The 18042-nt window shown below is 40.0% G+C and overlaps 1 protein-coding gene and 1 long non-coding RNA gene across 5 annotated transcripts in view; both read left to right on the top strand.

Annotated features, from left to right (window-relative positions):
- Positions 1-13768, top strand: part of LOC125771872 (uncharacterized) — a 50186-nt gene extending 36418 nt beyond the window's left edge. For both annotated transcript variants that reach the window (XM_049442993.1, XM_049442994.1), the window contains exons 10-11: positions 7624-7723; positions 11719-13768. In XM_049442993.1, the coding sequence (XP_049298950.1) occupies positions 7624-7723; positions 11719-12849 (1231 nt within the window). In that variant the 3' untranslated portion in view covers positions 12850-13768. The remainder of the gene's footprint in view (positions 1-7623; positions 7724-11718) is intronic.
- Positions 13769-14307: 539 nt separating this feature from the next.
- On the top strand, positions 14308-17157 carry LOC125771917 (uncharacterized). 3 transcript variants are annotated; one of them, XR_007419424.1, is made up of 4 exons: positions 14308-15681; positions 15753-15824; positions 15928-16907; positions 17070-17157. It is a non-coding gene; the product is annotated as an uncharacterized LOC125771917 (long non-coding RNA). The 3 variants fall into 3 exon arrangements; XR_007419423.1 differs by lacking the exon at positions 17070-17157 and having other exon boundaries at positions 14320-15681; positions 15928-16009; positions 16120-17064; XR_007419422.1 differs by lacking the exon at positions 17070-17157 and having other exon boundaries at positions 14321-15681; positions 15928-17064.
- Positions 17158-18042: the final 885 nt, after the last annotated feature.

Here is an 18042-nt window from a genome sequence, read left to right as displayed (position 1 = left end):
AACGCACCTTCCTGCGGAACTACTTGTTGGTAGCATTCACGTTTACACAGAACCTTTAGGTTCGGGTCAGCATAAACAAACAAAGCAATGGAATGGTGTTGCATTTAAACTGAGCATGAAGCCACGTTGGTAAGAAGTCCTGGGAAGAGGTGGATGTGCTTTGAAAGCAACATAAGAAAATAAAATTTATGATATTCGTCCACCATTAGGCACTCGTTATTGGAGGCTAGTTATTGCAACACGCTTCTACAGTATAATAGTTGGGCGTGGACACAAACACAACAATAAGCGTCTATCTTTATCTATGGTACAGTTAAGTTCACCAGTTCACCACTCAAAGGTGCTTTAAATGAATAGACAAAAATTTTCTCTTTGACCCGTGGGTTAAAGTTTGATAACATGGCATCATACAATGCTCTCACTCAAACCTATAGGTCTGTGTGTTGATATATGCAGTAGCAAACACTCTGAAGGCCAACGAAACTATTAACGAACATATTACGGACATCCGGTTACCATCGCTTTTTACTACCACTTGGAGTTCTATTGAACCGTTTCAACTGTGATATGGAGCAGTTCAATGCACGCATAAATTTATGGCAAATAATTACTGACTTGTGGGTGGCTACTTTTACTGCTGTGCACATCATCCCGAGAAAGCTGCTTATGATGCACCCTAAATAAGCGTCGGCATCATATAATGCATTCATACTGCTTTTTGAAACTTATGGTATTAGCATAGATTTGCCATTAGCAGCAAACCGTGGAATGCACCATTGTTTCAATATTTGGGAAATGTTCCGTTTACATAGGGTTTCCATTGTTCTTTCTGTTGTTTTGCATGTGCCCAAAGTAAGAAAAGAAATTACGTCTATATTGAATACAAACCACACCTGAGAATATAACGCTGCAAAGAAACATTGCGCACCATAAGAATTAACAACGGCGAACAATTCAATTAAAATTTAAATGTGCAACGATAACAGCGAGGTAAATAATATGCAATCTATATCGATTGTGTTCTCCACGGCAAACACATTTCCGTCCCAGCTATTGTAGAGTCCTTAATTGCGGAAGGTCTGTACCTTTGCAATCCTCATTCTTCTTACCTCAAACAGAGGCCATTCCAATGGTTGATAATGTGGAAGTAAACGATGTTTTTCAACTCGAGACCGGTAATACACCGATCGAGGAGAGAAAGAGACTGTGTGTGCTGTTTTTGCCTTGTTTTTTTTTTACTTCCGGAACCGTGCCAAGGGGGAAATCGGGGAAAATTGCTCGAGAGGATCACTTGCGTGACGCGCGTTCAGTGCCTAAATATGTTTCCTTGCCTCTTGGTGGAAATTTGCGGTGCGTGTTGCTGCTGGTTGTAGGCAAAACACGCTTACACACAGAATTACGTCCTCAGTCCATTGAAAACGGAACTTGCAGCGAAGCTTAGGGCTGGGTTGTGGTGAAACTCCTACCATAACCGGAGCACACGAGACCCCGGATCGAAGCATAAAAAGTGTACAGGGTCGTCGGCTGGATATGTATGCTGTAGTGGAACGGAACGGTTCCCGATAGCATGCATGATTGGTCAGGTCACATTCCGGCCGGCTGATACAGCTGCGCTATCCGTTGTCTCGGATGTTTAGAAATTAAATTAAAATAGGAAATTAAGCGTCTCTCTCACTGTGGCTGATACAGGGAGGTAAGGTGGACGACGATCGCCGACAGCTTGTATGTTCAATTGTTCGAGTCTTTGTGGCACATTTCACAACACATTAGCTTGTGTCTGTGTCGAACTACTATCGGATATAGATTTTCCAGCACCAAAGATCACATCGTTGCAAGAACTGAAGCGAACATCAGATCTGTGTATCCTTTTTCTGTAGGTACTTACAATCTATGCCGTCACTGTTGCCGGAATTTAAAGGGGATGAAGTGTATAATAGGAGTGAGGGTACTAGCAACCGTGTCGTCGTTGGGAAGGGAAAACATCCAGGACGTGGTCTGTTTCTATTTGGATTATAATTTAGTGTGGTTGAAATGGCAAATGAGTTCGACCGTCACGCGCCAAAAACCTATACCCACTCCTGCAGGCCATAGACACTCGAATGCACTGGGACTGGTCTACTTCCTTTAGGTGAGGGGACTTGTGAACTTCTGAGCTTCGTTGGCTCACAGATGACTACAACTACTTCATGCCGACGATTACACCAAGGTGTCCTTTTCTTGCATCATTTCGCTTCGCCATTTTGCAATACGTACAAATGGCAACGTCTTAATGAATCTGTTCCGCCCACATCACCATCGTCATCATTGCTGTGTTTGGAGATATGCACCATTACATCACTCGGTGCCCAATCGTTGGTAGTAATCGACTGGATCAAGTGCAAGTAAACAGCTGGACTGTCTTTCACCACACTGTCAGCCGTCCGTCACTGTTGGGTGCTGTCATTGACCGTGCACTGTTTACCATTCGACGACAGGTGTGCATCAATGAAGGAAGGTAACAGATACGCGTTGCAGAGTGTATGTGATGATTGGATTAAGAGATTACATTTATATTAATTGGTTTTATCGAGACTGCTACCATTTGTTGTTGTACTACTACCATTGGTGTTATTATCACAGATGCATTCTGAGACTGAACACTGTCACGTTTCGGAACATTTAACCTTATATAATCCATATCACTACGATACGCTACGCTGATGCATTCCTTAATGTGACTGAAGTTATTATTTTTGTGTGTTGCCAAAGAGCATTACTTGTGTTAAATGGTAATCAAAAACCCTAACGTTCATACAACAAGGTTCAAACACGTTCCCAGAAAAGCACTTTTTGACTGCACATTTTAAGAGCAAGAGATTTTATTCCTATGTTAAGTATTGAGGACTGCTGCAACAACAGAATCATGTTTTTATTTTTATATATATATATGGTTTAATTTCAAGTGAAAAAACTGTAACATTTATTGTTTTCTTATTATCAGGAAAGGGTATTTAAAATTTTTGGATATAAAAGATTTAGTGGTAGAAGAAGAATTTTTCCTCCTTTCTCGAGCTTTTACATTGCAAATTAGATTCCATGCAAAAGTTTCACGACTTTCAAGTATTTCAAATTGACATATCAAAAACGCCTTTGGGAACGCCGCAACGTTTGGGTAAAGTCGCGAAAGCATTGTAAAGAAGCGAAACGTGAACTGGTAAATCAACCAGGAACGATTCAAGCTTTCTCGTCTAATTCTAACCCCCCGTAATGGTTGTTAGGGCAGCAAAAGAAATAGGACAGAAAAATGGTCTATTAATACACCACATGGCTAATGTGGAAATTCCCATAACTATAAAATATCAATTACCTCTTCATAACCAAGTAAAAGCTGCTTGGTTGTGGAGCTTTGCTTAGTCATGGAAACTAAGTGAACCATTAACAAAATTAATAAATTTCGCATCTTGCGAACAAGCAATAGAGCGTCATAGCATAACTATTATAATCTAAAGAAAACATATATTTTTTGCACATATTTTTTATAACGTTTAATAACAATTTATCTTCAAAAAACTACAAGACAATTTTTGAACTCCACTCTGAGAAACAAGCTGTAATTCATAAATTAGTGGGATTGGTATGTTTCTCGTGTTTTAATTGTTGTAAATTTGACAGATTTTTGAGGGCAGTTTTTAGTTGTTAGACATAAATATAACGTGTTGTTAAATTCTTTACTATTTTTAAGCTATCACTGGCTTACAATGTATATACTACGAATAAAAAAATAAACAAATGTTTTTACAGCAGTATTGCTAATAGCTGTAGATTTCCATACAATAAAAATGGTTTAATTTTAACAATGAGTTTTATGTCATGCAAATACTCGCAGTCTTCTGTGTAAAAGCAACGATTTCACAATCAGAACAATTTTGCTCTACCTCTAATTCAGAAGTATTTTATGGTTACCATTGATCCTTGGTCGCACCAAAACGGTATTTTATAATTTACCGACACTTATCTAGCTTCATCTGCGTTATGAATATGTTCCGGGAACAATGCATAGCACACGGAGCGATAAAAGAATTACCATTTACGGTTATTTTTATTGTTGCTATTCGGATGCGAACTCAATTATACTATCTTTTCCCTTTTTTTCTCTTTGCTTTGGGGGGTGTATGTACGGGAAGGGTTTTGCGTCGGTGTGTTTATTGTTCGTAGATGCCCGTGTCTTCGGGTGGATGCATAGGAAATGGGTCACGGCGAATCGCAGATGAGGCGAAGGTGTGGTGAATGTTATTCATGCCATATATGTCCGGAAGAATCCTTAAAAAATCATCATGCAAACCGAAATATTTAATTTCGACATATTTCCGCGCATCGATTCGACCGAATGGTGGGGATGATGTTGAGCGTTACTCGTTGGGCACGGGAAAGCTATGCATTTAGGGGGAAACTCCGTTTTACCGATACGGTTGATTCAATTTCAACTCAAATGAGGTAGCATAACATTGTTTGGGTTTTGCAGTTTTCACTTTGCACAGTACGGTTTCAGATTCATTTACTTCCTCATTGAATGTTTGCCATAAATATCACCGTTTTATTTGGGGTTTTGCAATTTGTTACAGAATTGTTTTTCAGATAGCTTGTTGTGCGCAAATGTTTACAGCATCAGTTACACATGTAATATTTTCCATAAAATTATATTTTTTGGAAGTTCCAAGCATAAAATGACTAATAAAAAATTACACACCGACTGGCAATTTTATTTATTTATTTATAATTAATTATTACGGCTTCGGCCGTATTGTCAGCCTCTGAAGCTGAAGAAACCGACCCGACTGGCAATTCCTGTTTTACGAATTGCATTTTGTGGGTTGCTAAACTGTTTCCTTGTACAAAAGTGCTGTAAATTGCTCATCAAAGTCGGGTTGATATGAACCACATTCAGTGGAAATCCTGCAGCGTTTCATTGCGATAACATAGAGAGGAAACCCCACCGGTAGTGTTGGCTTTGAGGACACTATGCAATTAACCTTCTCACTAACCGAACTACCGAATTAGTGTCAATTATCATTCTCCCCAACAGGGAGTCACTGCAAACGTGGCATCAGGGGATGAGTGTGTGTGTGTGTGTGTGTGTGTGTGTGTGTAAATGTGTGCTTCCCGACCTATTGCTGGTTGGAAGCCACGAGATTCGTTCCTTCCAACGATGCGAATGCTGCTGCGACTGGCAGTCACGTGGCACAAGCCTTTCAAGACTGTATTTTCCAGAATTCTGAATCCTAAATCTGAGCAACTTTCGCCTCGTTGTAGCATATACCCGTCGATACCTTTTGCATTGCTTCGGTGTCGGATGAAAACGGAAAGCTCGTATGATTAAGTATTCCGGAGGAGATTTCAGATTTTCAGCACTGCATAATCCGATGAAAATCGCATACACACAGTGGTTCGATGTGTTGGGGTCGCCACAGTACACAAACCATGTTTTGAGGGACGTGTGCTGAGAGCAGCTTCGGCCATCCTGGTGGAAGAAGCAAGTTGTTAAACCCTTGTGCCGTATAAAAGAAGCAACAGGTCGTACTGCTGCAAATGTTCGGTGCTTGTGGATGTACAACCAGAACTTTACGCCCTTGCGTGTACATCGAGATTCTTAGTTTCGATCTAGGATTTTGCTACCCATTGCTCGTTGGTGTACATTGGCCATGATGGCAAAGGGATGTCTTGCGAAATCTGCATGAAAACGTTACTGCTCTTCTTCGGCTGGTGAAGAGCCTCTCGTTTTGTGGATTGTGCTCTCGTGCTGCAATGCAATGATGGCCAATGGCAACTGAATCTGCTTATCCCCAGCTTTACATTAGGCAATGCATTCCGACAGAGCGCTAGTGCTACCACCTTTTGATTATGGTTTCAAAATGTACCGAAGGCGCCGTTGAAACTTGTTCAATCTGCATTCCTTTCCTCCACACTGACTGTGTTGTATATGTTGTCGTGTCCATGGGATGCTCTGTCATGTCCATTTCGTTGCGTTCATATTTATTCTATGGCCATTTTATAAAACCCTTTCCCAGCTTTCTATTCACTTTTCTGTGCTCTTTGTATTACAGTATAAATGTGACTGTGACAAGCTACTGGAAAGGTTAGGTTTTATCATGATTTGATGATGGCCCCTTCGGCAAAGTCGAAATGAATACTGCTAAGGGAAAGCCAGGTAATTTTCTTACCGTGCTACAGTCACTAGGCGTATTTTAAACAAATAAAATATTTAAAGATGCTCAAATTGTTCAGTCTCTCGTTTGAGGTTGGCCCTTCCTACAACCACTGTTTATTTATTTATTTTTATTTTTTTTTTAAGAAAGGAAGCAAGCGATAGAAGCTAAACTGTTGTTGAATTACATCGCTTTTCAAACGAGACCCTTCTGCTATTGCTGACAGCATTTTGTATGGTTTGAAACCTCTGCGAAAATATATTTTCATCACAGCAAATCTCACGGAAATGTGATAGTACTGCTGTTCTTGGTTGGTTTGCTCCTTGGTTGGGCTCTTGGTTTTTCTGTGCTTGTAGGCCTTGGAAATACTTCCTCAATATCATGTAAAAATCGTAAAATCCCGTCCACCATCTCTCTTGTTGGTGTTGGCGGTTGACAGGTCAAAGACAACGACGTCGCTTTGACAGCTCAATCGACGAGTCACGGCCTGGACAGTGTGGTAGGACTTGTTAGGTTTACTTATTGATAAAGATCAGCACCAGGGACGAATAAAGGAACCATTTTCGTGCAGTTTAGCCTTGGTAACAGTGTACCGTTGCCAGGCAGGATACGGATAGCCGGGAGGGTTTGAAATTGAATAAATTTTTGACCCAAATATAAAACCCAGAAACCCTATCCCCTTACTGTTGACGACCCACTGGCTACCAAGACCGTACTGGGAGGCAGATGAAGATGATTTTCCTTCGATTAACCCTCTTCATAAAATTATGACCACTTATCCGCGTTTTGTCGACGGACTTCGTAATGTTGGTGCGTGTGTGTGTTTGCTTTTTTTTATCTTACATTCTAAATGCAGCGGTTGGTCGGAGGTTGGTATCTGATTCGTGGAAACCGAAAGGTTTTCATAGACGAAACGTCGGTGAGACGAAAGATTAACAGCGAGAAGTGCACCCTGTTCGACATGATATCTCATCGAGGGTTTTGGAGACGATGGTAGAATTCGATGAAAGCAAGGATCAAGAAAAGGATTGTAGGTTTGCAAAATGCCATAAGAAACCGGAACCCGTCAATCGTACTTCTCCTTGTCAATTTGCTCAGCCCACACACATAACACCGCGAAAGGCGCTTCGTGAGGCTGGTTGTACAGCGCTGTCGATATGATGATAGGATCGAAACAGTCTACAACAGGACCTTTCGCTCATCCTAAAAAGATCTAGTATTTAGATTTTTTATAGCTATTGCGAAGGAATTTGTAATAATATGCCTATCGACGATGAAGGAAACTGTCGAACAACGATTAAGATACACTTGAATTCGTTGTTCAAATTTACAGTATTTTATCAACAGAAGCCTTTTTGAAATCCTTAGATCATTAATAGTTTTTTTCCTAGATAACTTTTCTTCTTTCTTTAATTATAACACCAATTTTCTTTATTTCCAGATTCTTCTATTTATATCACTTCTCCTTCTATGCGTACCACTACCGGTTCAATGGACAGTATAGCAGCTTGGCGTTATGCACTTCTTGGTTGTTCATTCAGGTAAGAAATTGCGAAATATTGTTTTGGTAATTATATTGTGGTGTCATGATGCACAATATTTATATAAATGATTTATTACGCAGAGCTCATTGTTTTATTACTATGCCATAATACCTTTAATCGATCATTCTCATATACGTTCTGTAAAGCCACACGAAGTCGCTTTACATTACATACATACATTATTTAAAATATACACAACATCTAGCACGAGAGACATAATTATTTAATAAAAAAAAATCCTGTTTTCACGTGGATTTACAATGTTGCATATACTATCATTCTGAACAGACAGATGATGGATTAATCGAATTGGTTCACGTGAAAGATATAATTATAACACGTGCGTATTGCTTCCCCAAAGAAACGCTACAGTTCAGCTGGAGATAGAGCAGCTGAAATTGTCAATAGCAGTGACAGTCTATCATTTGGGTTGTATATATTGCTTAGACGTGAATGTGTCTGTTTGCACGTGTACTTTTGAGTTAAAAGCTAAACATGGAACGAAATGTACGATAATACAATGTAGTATTATCAAGAGAGTATCGGAATATAGAAACAATTGTTACGTGCCTAATTAATTTAAAATAGTTGTCTACCTATATCTGTAGTCAAAAACAAAACATATTTGCTTAGGTGCTTGTAAAATATTGATTGAAATAAAGTATTCAGATAGGAGACGTCTTTTCGCGGGGTCCAGACGTCTTTTTCTGGAGCCCGATAGTGGAGATGATAGCTGCACCGGTCTGTACACGACAGGACCGGGATTCAAATCGTATCAGGGCCCTACTGACTATTTTGATACGTGTAAATAATATCAAGAAAAGCTAATAATGGTAACCCAAAATCTATTGAGAGTTTTAGTACCACAAAAGAAGAAGAAGAGGAAAACGTCTTTTTCTTCAAATCTCATAAATTCTTCCAAGCAAAATAGGAATTGTTGCATCTGAGCATCATTTGTAGAATTGAAGTTGGGATCGATTAAATATTTATCTTTGAACATCCTATCTCCTGCAGTGAGTTCTTGGCAAAACCAGGTCACTCCAAAAGTTCGCATATTTTTTTGTTTGACAATTACTAATAATTGTAACAATTTCTGTAAGACGCTTTAATATCCCAACTCACCGCTAGTTCTAACTGTAGATAAATTATTCACACAACGAATTTTTCGGGAACATGGTGCTAGAGCCGTCAATGCTTATCTTCCAGGTGGAGAACGACACCCACAACTATCTCATCATTCATCAAGGTCCCAACGTCGTGTATGGTTTGGAAAGCCATTTCACCAGCACATTCAGCAGCTTCTTTTTGGCTTTCGATTGCTGTTAAGATGACGTTGGCCTTGATTAGCGTTGTTAGCATTAGCGGTTAACGTTGATACTATGTATGCAATAGTAATTTGTAACAACTTCTTGGACTAAATGTTCAACATGAATATCTTTCAGAGACGTAATACTGGCAAACAAGAGCTAAGTTCATATGAGAAATTCATGTCTACAGCCATTATGTTAAAACTAGCACAAACCGCAGCCTCAGAATGGTAATAATCTATTTTTAACACATCCTGCTTTTATTGAAAGAAAACGATGCAACATCGGAGCTACAATATAAGTATAGTCCAAAAAGAAAAAAAAAATGCTATTTTCCCACCGAGCAAAACGTTGACCACTAAAAGTTTATTCAACGCTGCGATAGTCCCTTAAGCGGTAACCGGTCAGTCGCACACTTCATTAGCAATTAGTGAAAGTTTTCGACAAATTTGTGTCGCCTGCGTTGGGTCTACTACACAACCGAACAATTACTTAAACGCTCGATGCGTGTGACGCGTTTGCTTAGTTGAACCGGCGGTAGAAATAGTTACGACACAGAAAGGAGGAAAGGTTTTACTAATTGATGTCACGTCCTGCCTATTTGTCGTATAACTTACCGCAGGACAAATTAAATATTAAAGCTGGAAAGTTTATGCATTAACCATTCTATTCTTAGCTGTTTAATTGTGTAACACAATGTCACGGATGCATTCAACAATTCGAATGGATTTTTGTTATGTCTACGCATCAGAAGAAATCGGTTCGACTGTAAGATGATATGGAAAAAATTTAAAGATGTTTGTAACAAACTTGGCTATGTGACATTGCTTTAAGAAGGAATTTTAAAAGTAACTACCACATTTATCACGTTTAAAACCGATCGTTGTGACTTCTTTAATCCAATTAATTGTTGAACCTTTGAGCCTAAACCGGGTCTGCAGCGATGTGTTACAGTATTCTCTTCGATTCTCAGCGATTCTCTTCGGGAAAAAGTTTCTTTACATTACGAGCCAATAAGGGCTCGAAGAAGAAGGTATAATTGGAAGCGGTACAACGATACAATGGCACGAACTGCCTCAAACTTCCTCTTCCTGTTACCGACAAAAGTAACGCGGAAGGACGAACTCGAACCATCGTGATGTGAGTCGGGGTATATCAACCTTCTCAAGTTCATTTTAACATCCCTTAAGCAAGGAAGTGAAGCAGGAAGGGATATCGGGGAGTAGTGACGAGTGCTTTGTAATGAGGGGAGAAAAGCAATGGATTGAAAAGAATGGGGAAAGTTCCATCATTAATCATACAGTAAACGAATAATAAAAGTTGAAGTTTCATTCGTCGATAGGTAACGCACCTTCCAACAGTTTCTGCCACGTCCTTCGTCTTGACTTGGTGTTTCGTTGTCTGGTGTCGTGTCGGTACCATTCATTCTTCCTTTGAACCCAGTAAAAGTGGAAAGAGGTTTTTGTTTTCGCGTTTTTCTTTTCGTTATATGTGTATGTGTACCATCGCGCTTCACATTAAAAGATGTTCAGGAGTTTATTCCCGAGAGTGTTTGCTCTGCGTGTTCCATGTTTCGATCGTTCGATGGATGTTTAAAGATCAGGTAATATTGCCTCATTCGCAGAGTTGCTCAAGGTGGCATCGTGTGGTGTTTTAATTTTTTTTGTTTTGCAGAAGCATCCATTTGGAATGCAATTTTTCACTGCAGCATGGCATAGGAAGGATGTTCGGTGTAGGGAAAGTGGTATTGCATCGGGTAGACTTAAACTCTCGCCCGGCTGTTGTCGGCCACTAATGCTATTTATACATTATGGATGAGTACGGATCCAATTATAAAACAATACATCACAACGCAGGTTGCATGGTGCGAATACCCCCTTGGTGCCGCTGCCACACTGCCACTGCTAATAAGCTAACTGCATTAGAGCGGATTAAAAATTGTTCGCATAATTGACCGACGCTATGGGTGCAGACGAAGGCGTAAGAAATGAATGAACCTCGGGGAGATAATAGTTGTGTTATGTTTTGCGCTCTTCTTAATCGGTCGGAATATTGTGCTTTTTATCGATAATTGAAATCAACAGCGTAAATGATGGCAAATTACTACGAGCTGTCTTTTACATACGATCTTGAGTGTAATTTTTTTTTGCTAATTCTCCCTCCATTGTTATACCATTTAGTCAATTCTACACATTTAAAGTATCTTTCACTGGTTGTTTTCTTAAACAAATCAATGAACATAATTGCTTTGCATTTGAATAGCATTTATGATGGACAAGATCATCCGGCAAGTTGGGCAGCCACACATTCGGCGCGGTGAAATCATAAAAGTTGTCAGCCAACCATTTGAGGCTGTTCGTAGCCGTATGGTAAGGTGCTTAATCCAGCACATACCATTGGTCTACCATTGGCCACTCTAGTGATCCAAGGCCTCACTGTCGTTACCAGCATCCTAATGTGGTCATCGGTTTTGATCCTAGGAGCATCCGAATTATAAGAAAAACCGTAACTGCCAAATTTACCTTGAACACCCTGTACATATATAGTCAAAAACTAATTCGCAATGTAATCAGTTATTAATTTATACACAATTTGAGTTATTCTTGGCTAATATTTTACTACTGATATTAGAAACTTCCTAATTAATTATTTTATCGTTCTACTTTATTGTCCACCCACTTCCAGCATTCGATGATCTACTTCTTCCACCACTATGAATTGCCTGTCATCATTCAGCAAGCCCAGCTGCAGCAGATCCTCATCCAAACTCGAAATGATCAGGCTCAAGCTCAGCAAGGCAACTTCCAACAACGGCCTCAACCACAGCAGCAGCAGCAACAGCAACGTTCAAATGCACCTAACCAACAGCAACCTAATCGCCGTCCGAATCAACGTCCTCAAGGATTGGCGGCGGCCGTCGCCCAAAACTATAGCCTCCAGTGGACAAATTTGCTGCGTGTGCTGCGTTTGTTGCGGCGCCAAAACGACAACAATAACAACATCGGTGACATCCTGAATCGCCTTCCGCGCTACAGTTTGCACACGTTAAACGTGAACAACATCAATGGGTTAAACGCGTCGCTGCGGGACATTGCCCGCAATTCGATTCAGTATCTGCGATCGAATCTGAACGTGGGTATGGCGATGCTGGGAGGCAATGCTGCCATTAATCTATACAACAATAATAACAACATGTTTGGCATGCAGCACCGCTTCGTACGGGCGGCCGTAGGTTTGGTGCACAATCGCAACCCAACGCTTCAGGATGCACCCTTAAATGATGAAGGTGGTAACCGAGAGCCACCGCTTGATCGACGCAGCAATTATCAACGTAATTATGAGGAAAACAATTTCATTTTCCCGGAGGCGGTTCTAACTCCCCAGCAGCAGCAGCAACAGTCGACGGAAGCACCCCACAGTCAACGGGATGTATCGTCCGTTGTCGGGGGTAGTTTTACTCCAGACGCTGCGGCGTCTTACCGATCATCTTCGATCGACGATCGACAGCAGAAGACCTCGATCGGTAGCATATCGCTCACGCAGGACGTTAGCGATGCGCATTGCGTGGTCAGCAAGCAACAGCAGCAGCAAGGTGCTGCTGGGGCCATTGAAGTGCCAGTCGTTGCCATCGTCGATCGAGCGACGACCAGCGACGCCACTAGTCAACCACTATCTAGTAATAGTCACGATTCCAACACCAGCAGCAGTAGTAGAGGGATGACGGAAATGAATGTGCTGGTCGAGACGGAACAGAACACACTTCGAAGGCGGCAACAGCAAACCGAACCTGCAAAACCGAATGAATCATCCCTATAAAACTTGATACACAGCTGAGCAGCATCACTGTGAACGAAACGAGAATGAGTAACAACTGGTGTGATGATGATGTATTTCTGTATTGATGTTTCACTGTTAGTTTGATTTTGTGTTTCAGTCTGTATTTTATTTAAATGTTGTTTTAACGCATTCTGAAAAAAAGGTTTATTTATACACAACTGTTTACACTAATCGACTATGCTGCTGGTCATAGGGAGCGCATCCATGGTTGAGAAGAAGGGCATGCACATGCCCTGTATCGTGCTTGTGATATGTACAATGGACAAGCTATATGTCAATGACAAGCTACTACGCCGAGAAACATGCCGTTACATTTACAGAACAATAAAAATGACTTTAAACGCCACGGATACACTGGATACAATAATCAGTAAATATTGAAACAAACGATCCGATCGTAGAAACGTCGGTCGCTTCACGATCATCTGGGTTTGCCTATGAAAGGAGGCAGAAAAGTAAAAGGAAACATACATTACTTGTACATATAGAAGCGATGAATGTTGAAGTTTTTATCATACTAAAGTATATTATTATTTTTTATTATTCAGTTTTGGCGAAACGAAAGTTGTAAATGAAAGCAGAACGAAAGGCGTTTTGTTTTTCTTCTGGGGAACACACATGGGGACATTTCACGAAGTAAAGAACTTATCAAGACAATGTAGTCAGGCTAGAGTTAGAGTAGCGAAACGGATTGTCGTACTGCTGTGTACGTCAGTCAGTTGCATATGGTTTTCGTTTTACATTAGTCCAAGTTTGTCGTTCCATGTTCCCCACTTAAACAAGGATTAACGAAATAATGCCTAAATGAGCTTCATTTCCCGGCTTTCAGAGTTCCCTTACAGTGTTGGGTTAAACAATTGCAGGCAAATAAAACAAGCAAAGTCAAACAAAGGCCAAATATGTGTGTTTTTTATGTAGAACGCTTTTATTACATCTTCCGAAATGACTCGTATTACATGAATTTGAGGAATCTTTCGGTTAGGATCAGCAGCTAATGATGTTTCAGATTTTTACGGTACGAATGTATCGAATTTATATGCAACAATACTTTTAGTATAGCTGGTCCTTTTAAACGCAATAAAACTCACGTTTTAGGGGGAAAAAGACTTCAAAAGGAAGTGCCGGTATGCTTATAATACATATAACAACAGGTTCATAAGATTTCCTGAAATTATAGAATCCCTATAACGCAAAGCGGCCAAGTTTGAGAGCGATTGTAAATTATGACTTATGACTGATTTTTAGAAATCGCAAAACATGGACAAATTGAATTGAGAAAAAATCTTCAAACCATTGCCAGTGACCTAAACCTTTCCGCCAGTTGCTCCGCATCCAAAGAATCCAGATCGTATCTCGTCTGGAGCTGGTGATAATAAATTAAATGTCCCATTTTTATGCAATTGTACAACAAAGTATGAGATAATCAGGGGTTACAATTACTTCCAAAATAATACATAATCAGGAACATAATGAATAGCAAACAAAATGTCGTAGCGAAGGTTCAGTTAAATTTATATAAGTTTAACAATGTGTTTCGTGCAATCAAAATTACGCCATCCACCCGTTCTATTCTGGAATATATCTTTATCACTCTAGTACGATCTCTAAAGCCGAATCTGTCGAATGATCTACCAGTGTATCATCTCTCATTTGGTAATCTAAAAAATCCACAACCAATTTTTTTTGCTCATATATTTCTAAAAAAAATTAATGCGAACTTTCCGTAATGGTACAAAACATTCCAATACATATGAAACTACACATTCTCCCGAACGCAAAAAGGGTATGCGGTAGCGAAATAGAGTTCCTTTATTGATAAAATATCGCTTCGTGCAATTGGCCAACTTCATGAAAATATTCAATTCAATTTGCTAACAAATTTGCTTGCCATTTCGCTGTGCATTACCTCCGTTTTTCTCAAATAGAATCTTCTCGATGCATTTTTAATCTGATTTTACTAGAGTTTCGTCCAGATCCCTTGAGTCACATTAAAACGAATCCTATCGGAAACAATGCACTTGGACCGACTTCCATTACGACTGTTTATTTTTATTACTTGATTCGATTTTAAGAAAACTAATAATTCTACAGTTCTTGGTCGATTTACCGATACCGAGGCAACAAACAATAGTCAAACCGTGCTGAGGCACTTACGTTTACTCACAGTGCACTCAGCCACTAATGCGATGGGCCCAAACATGGCACAAAAAAACGTTTTGCCCTTTTGCAGCAAATGAATAGAAAAATCCTGCTCAAGTAGATTGACATGTCAGCGCCACGGTTGCCGCATTCCCCGTAGCTACTGTACGACACACTTTGGACATTTTTGCTCTCAGCAGGAACGGACGGCCATTTCAATTTACATCGTGTGCCGTGCCATTTCTTAATGCTTTTGCTTTCCTATTAAGCAGCAATATCAAGTTCATGCTAAAACAAGAAGATGCACCGATAAGAGAATTATGTGTGCGGTTGATGGGAAACAAAACGATCGTTTTTGTGCTATTTCGATGATGGAAAAGTGCCATTTTGTGCAATCTCGCAGCGGTCGCAAATGGATCGAATGATTTTGCTGTTTCAAGGGTGTTGTTTATGTTTTTCCTCCGCCTTACGGTAAGAAATGACGGTGGGGAAGGATTTAATACTATTTTCCACTACTTGTGGGCGAATTATAAATACCGTAATGCATGCTGCGGTAAACCATCAGTACTCGAACGGATCGCTACTGCAGCGGTAATCCATTTTGGGTTGGAAAGGAATCAACAAAAGTTTATTGGTTTAAGTAACTATTTAGAAGGGGTGACGCAAGAGAAGGTAAATTTTGCACAATATTTATCGCTTTATTGCATTATCGCTTATTCGGTTTCGCTGTTTTTCCGTTCTAGAGCTGGTGAACAACTTTAATCGCTTTTTTTTTGGAGTTTCTAAATAAAATCACACCTTCTCAATCGAAAACGGTAAGTGATGTTTAACATATAACTTCATATCCCATCAAAGATTGTCCAAAGCACTCTTTTTTTAAACTTGTCTTCTTCTATTTCTACACTAAAAAAAAAACAGATGAAATCGACCATCCTGGTAGTGTTGGAGTTGGCGTTTTTCCTACTTCCCGGACGAGTCCTGTACGCCCAGAAGGATAACGGTAAGTAATGACGAAACTTCACCCCCTTCCCGTAACCCGTAACCTCGGTGCGCTAAACTTTTGTCCCTTCCCTATTATGTACCACCGAATAAAACGATATGGGCGCACAGCAAGGATACGGGAAGGTGAGAAAGGGTTGTAATATATACTCACACAACAAAAGCAAACAAAGTGCAAAGAAGAAGCAAGAAGGGGGGCAAAAAAAATTACAGCAAGTCCTCTGATAAACCAAAGCGCCGAGACCGAAATGAAGCCCTGTGGCCTTCAGGTTGGCTAATGTGGTGCTGAATTTATGGTTCCCCCTTCACCATCCATCCCCTCTCCTATTTATGCTTCACCGCTTTTACCAAGTCCGGTTAAAGCGGTGGTGTAGGGTGGTTGGGGCTGGACCCTCTATTTTACAGAAAGATTGGTTTATTCAGTTGGGTTTGGTCGGTTCAGAAGGTGGTCGGTACGTTAGAGAGTTTGGTTTGTCCGGGTGCAACTTGGTAAGTGACTCTGGTGGATATGAATATCCTGGTTACTATGGTTGATTTTACAGCAGCATACAACCGAGCGGGTAAGTAGGCGAGGATCATTCCCTTTTTTATACCCCGTAGAAGTTATCATAGCAGGCGATGCAAGGCAGCAGGAAGAAGGTACGTACCGTTAATTGCATATTATGACTTATTTATATCAAAATGAAAATTATAGCAAAAAAAAAAGAAACTACCCGAAACATTACACGAGAAAATGGAAAGCACTAGTTAGCAGCGTTTATTCTACCTTCCCGTTTTTGTTGTTTTTTTTTTGACTTGTCTGCTAACCAAATCCGTTTAAATGTAACACCTGCATGACTTTAGAGCATATGCTATCATTACATGAAGCTTTTCTGTTTTTTGCTGTAAGTAGTATGTGGGTGAGTGTGTGTTTAATGTTTAATAAAGCTTCCTTAATTAGTATAATCACATTGATGGTGCTCGATTTTGATGAATTCATACTAATTTCACCTCTTTGCTACATTCGTCCCATTCCACTCCCTTATATCCATGATGTGCATGATTTCCCGCTCCTCCTGCAGGTGTCCACGAAAGCACCGCTCGAGTGTATGTGTCGCCCTTGCACCGGTATTGAGGATGCGAACGTGATTCCCCAAGAGTTGACATCTTTCGCCGACGAAGGCACACTGACGGGCTACTTCCAGAAGTCACACTACAAATCTGTTGAATAATTCTCCCTAATGAAAGGGAATGGTGGAAACTAAACCGTTCTGCGCGTGGTCCCTTTTTTTGTCGGTGATCATGCGAATTTTGTAAAGGATCAACGATGAAAGTTTTGCTACGTCGTGGATGAGTGCACTGGATGCGCGGAGAGTAACTGTGTTCAATCGTGTTAGACTGCTTTATTTTGTCGAAAAAAAAATCAAGATCATCATTGAAAGGAACTTCATTCCGTGTAACGGCAACTTCAGGACAGAATGTTCGGAAGGTACAATATTGTGTTTCAAACTGAATTTGAGAAAGAGAACTGACGATAGAGGCAAACATGTTGTGGAAAGGCATATGTCATTGGTGTTTTAACAAGATGTACTAATAAAGCTGAGATTGTAGAATTAATGAGGAATTAGAACGAATCAATATCTTTTGCGTTGGTTAAATGCTGAATTGTATGACGGTATTACACTAATTTTATAAACCGGTTTAAAATATCAGTAGTGACAAAACAATATGTGGGGTATTTTAAATGATAAAGTTAGAAACAAGAACATCATTGTTCTATTTTCATCAAAAATGTCTATTACATTACAGAAATAATCAAAATTAACCGGCATGCTTGTAGTCGTAGTATCGCCCAGACCTATAATCTATAACAGTTTCAAATACATTCCAAAAAAAAATATGTTCGATGTTATCCACAACAAAATTTCTTTGCTGTAGCCTATAGAAATGAAACCCTTTAACTGAAACGGTGGTCATACCACTACTAATGATCAGAAAGGTTCTGCTGGTGGTATTTGGTGGAACTACAAACGAATCATTTACGATGAGTAAAGG

This window comes from Anopheles funestus, chromosome 3RL, assembly GCF_943734845.2.
Source record: "Anopheles funestus chromosome 3RL, idAnoFuneDA-416_04, whole genome shotgun sequence".
In the NCBI taxonomy this organism is placed as follows: Eukaryota; Metazoa; Arthropoda; class Insecta; order Diptera; family Culicidae; genus Anopheles; species Anopheles funestus.
Note: the sequence above shows the minus strand (reverse complement) of the source record. Positions and strands in the feature narration are given on the sequence as shown.